Consider the following 2,382-nt stretch of genomic DNA (forward strand, 5'->3'; position numbering starts at 1 on the left):
CTAACCCAGGTTCTGACCCATGTTCTGACCCAGGTTCTGACCTGGGTTCTGACCCGGGTTCTGACCCATGTTCTGATCCATGTTCTGATCCATGTTCTGACTCGGGTTCTGACCCGGGTTCTGACCCGGGTTCTGACCCAAGTTCTGACCCAGGTTCTGACCAGGGTTCTGACCTGAGTTCTGACTCAGGTTCTGACCCGGGTTCTGACCCAGGTCCTCTGGTTCTGTCAGGATGAAAGCTACTGTGAGAACATAATATCCTAAAGTAGCTCATCTGTTGGAGAATCTTTCTAAGAAACTTTTTCCAGGTCAGCAGGATCCCTTGTTTCAACTTCTAAGATAAAATACCTGTTTTTACCACAGCGCCACCTGTAGGTGAATCTCCAACATAGAGTTGCAGAATTTGTTTAAATTAATGGATTAGAATAAACTAATGTAAGGAATGTTATAATAAAGAAAATGTGCTAATAATAACTAACAGTTACTGTTTGATTTTATGTAACAAAAACAAACATTAATTTAAATGTTGATTTTTACCATTTAAAAGCTTTGATGATCGTTGTTAAAGGCTTTTTCACCGTAAGCAGAACTTTGCTCTCAAACTGCAGAAGAGGAGATAAAAATAAGAAAAACCAACTGATACATTTTCACAGTGAATAAATGAACGAGAGGAAAAAAAAGGAAAAATCTTTGTGTTGCAAAACTTTCTGTTTATTTCACAGAATTTTTTCAACCAACATGAAGAAACTGATCAGATTACCTCCTTTGGACAGAAAAAAGTCTCTTCCAGGTTTGTCGTATCTTGGACAGGTTCAGTCCGTACATCACAGGGTTAAACAGCGGCTGACATGTCAGGAAGTACAGCGACAAGAATATTTTTACAATATTTGGAACATACTTTGTGCTGAACCTGCTTTGTATAACGTCAAAACAAACACCAAAGAAGAAGTTAGTGATGGAGGCCAGGTGAGGTGTGCAGGTGCTGACGGCTTTCTGCCGGGTCTGTTTGGATCCGTAGTAGCACACTTTGAGGATCTTCATGTATGTGTAGAAAATAAAAATCACTGGACAAACCACTCCAACGGCAGTGCTCACAAGTCCGTAAATATTATTGCTTGTTGTGTCTGAGCAGGTCAGCTGAACAATGGAGTAATTATTGCAGAAGATTTTATCGATTACGTTTCTGCAGCGGTGCAGAGAGAAACTCATGGAGGTGTAAATGCTGACTCCGAAAAAGGCAGTTACCCATTCAGCAACAATGAGAGCTGCGACTTTCCTCACCGTCATCAGGGAGTGATACTGCAGAGGACAACAGATGGCCAGGTATCGGTCATAAGACATGATAGTCAGGTTAAAAAACTCTACGCTCAGATAGGTGTGAAGACAGTAAACCTGCAGGAAGCAGAAAGGGACAGAAACGGAGTGAACATCAGAGAGGATCTGGACCAGCAGGAACGGGAAGAGGCTGGTGCTGCCGAACAGCTGATTGGCACACAGAGCACACAGAAAGACATACATAGGCTCATGTAAGCTCCTGTTAAACCCGATAACCGCACTGAGCACAACATTAGAACCAACTATTAAAATATACATACACAAGACAATCAGGAACAATAAGTACTTTAACTGCTTGGTGTCAAAGTAAGCCCCCAGAATCAAATATGGAGCAAGAGTTGAGTTTAGCATCCTCTGCATTTGTTGGAGCCGAAAGGAAAAGTCACAGAGTGTTTAGGTGAAACTGAGAAATTCTCATCACAGCCTGCAGTAAATGTACATTAAATCAGACTTCAGCTGGAGAAATGCAACAGGCAGACTGAGGGATGGCAGTTCAGGTCCCTGAGTGGACGACCCAGTCGGTTCCTCTGCTCCTGCTTTTATCCTCTGGTTCCTGCTTCCTCCCCAGGCAGACATGACTGTCGAAGTTTCTCTGTCCAATTAGTTTTAACATCAAGGCGACTTTCAGCTTCAGTTTGCAGACAAAACAAAAGTTGCATCAATCAAACAAGTTTATTTGTATAGAACATTTCAGCAACAAGGCAGTTCAGAGTTTCCATCATAAAGACACAAATACAGTCAGAAAACTCCAACCAGTCGGTTGTCGAGAAACGAGGACGTCAGATTTATTATTATTTCATATCAGTCTTTAATTTAGTATGAAGCATCTCTGAACAGGAGCAGTTTTAGTCTATCGTCCTGGTTCTAGTCAGAACTCCAGCTGCAGCTTCTGGACCAGCAGGGTTCTGGACCAGCAGCAGGGTTCTGGACCAGCAGCAGGGTTCTGGAGCAGCAGCAGGGTTCTGGACCAGCAGGGTTCTGGACCAGCAGGGTTCTGGAGCAGCAGGGTTCTGGACCAGCAGGGTTCTGGACCAGCAGGGTTCTGGA

The 2,382-nt window shown here is 43.4% G+C and overlaps 1 protein-coding gene across 1 annotated transcript; it reads right to left on the reverse strand.

The window, feature by feature from the left end:
• LOC103153005 (olfactory receptor 10A3-like) lies at positions 1–1,754 on the reverse strand. Its single transcript, XM_007573756.2, has 3 exons — positions 761–1,754; positions 359–369; positions 1–242 (listed from the first exon to the last, which is right to left on the reverse strand). The coding sequence occupies exons 1-3, from the start codon at positions 1,693–1,695 to the stop codon at positions 1–3; spliced, it is 1,188 nt and encodes a 395-aa protein (XP_007573818.2). The 5' UTR covers positions 1,696–1,754.
• Positions 1,755–2,382: the final 628 nt, after the last annotated feature.

Source organism: Poecilia formosa, unplaced genomic scaffold (assembly GCF_000485575.1).
Source record: "Poecilia formosa unplaced genomic scaffold, Poecilia_formosa-5.1.2 Scaffold337, whole genome shotgun sequence".
Lineage (NCBI taxonomy): Eukaryota > Metazoa > Chordata > Actinopteri > Cyprinodontiformes > Poeciliidae > Poecilia > Poecilia formosa.

Bases quoted from the DNA above. Each gene is read 5' to 3' on its own strand.
- LOC103153005 (XM_007573756.2), bottom strand. From the start codon at position 1,695: ATGCAGAGGATGCTAAACTCAACTCTTGCTCCATATTTGATTCTGGGG.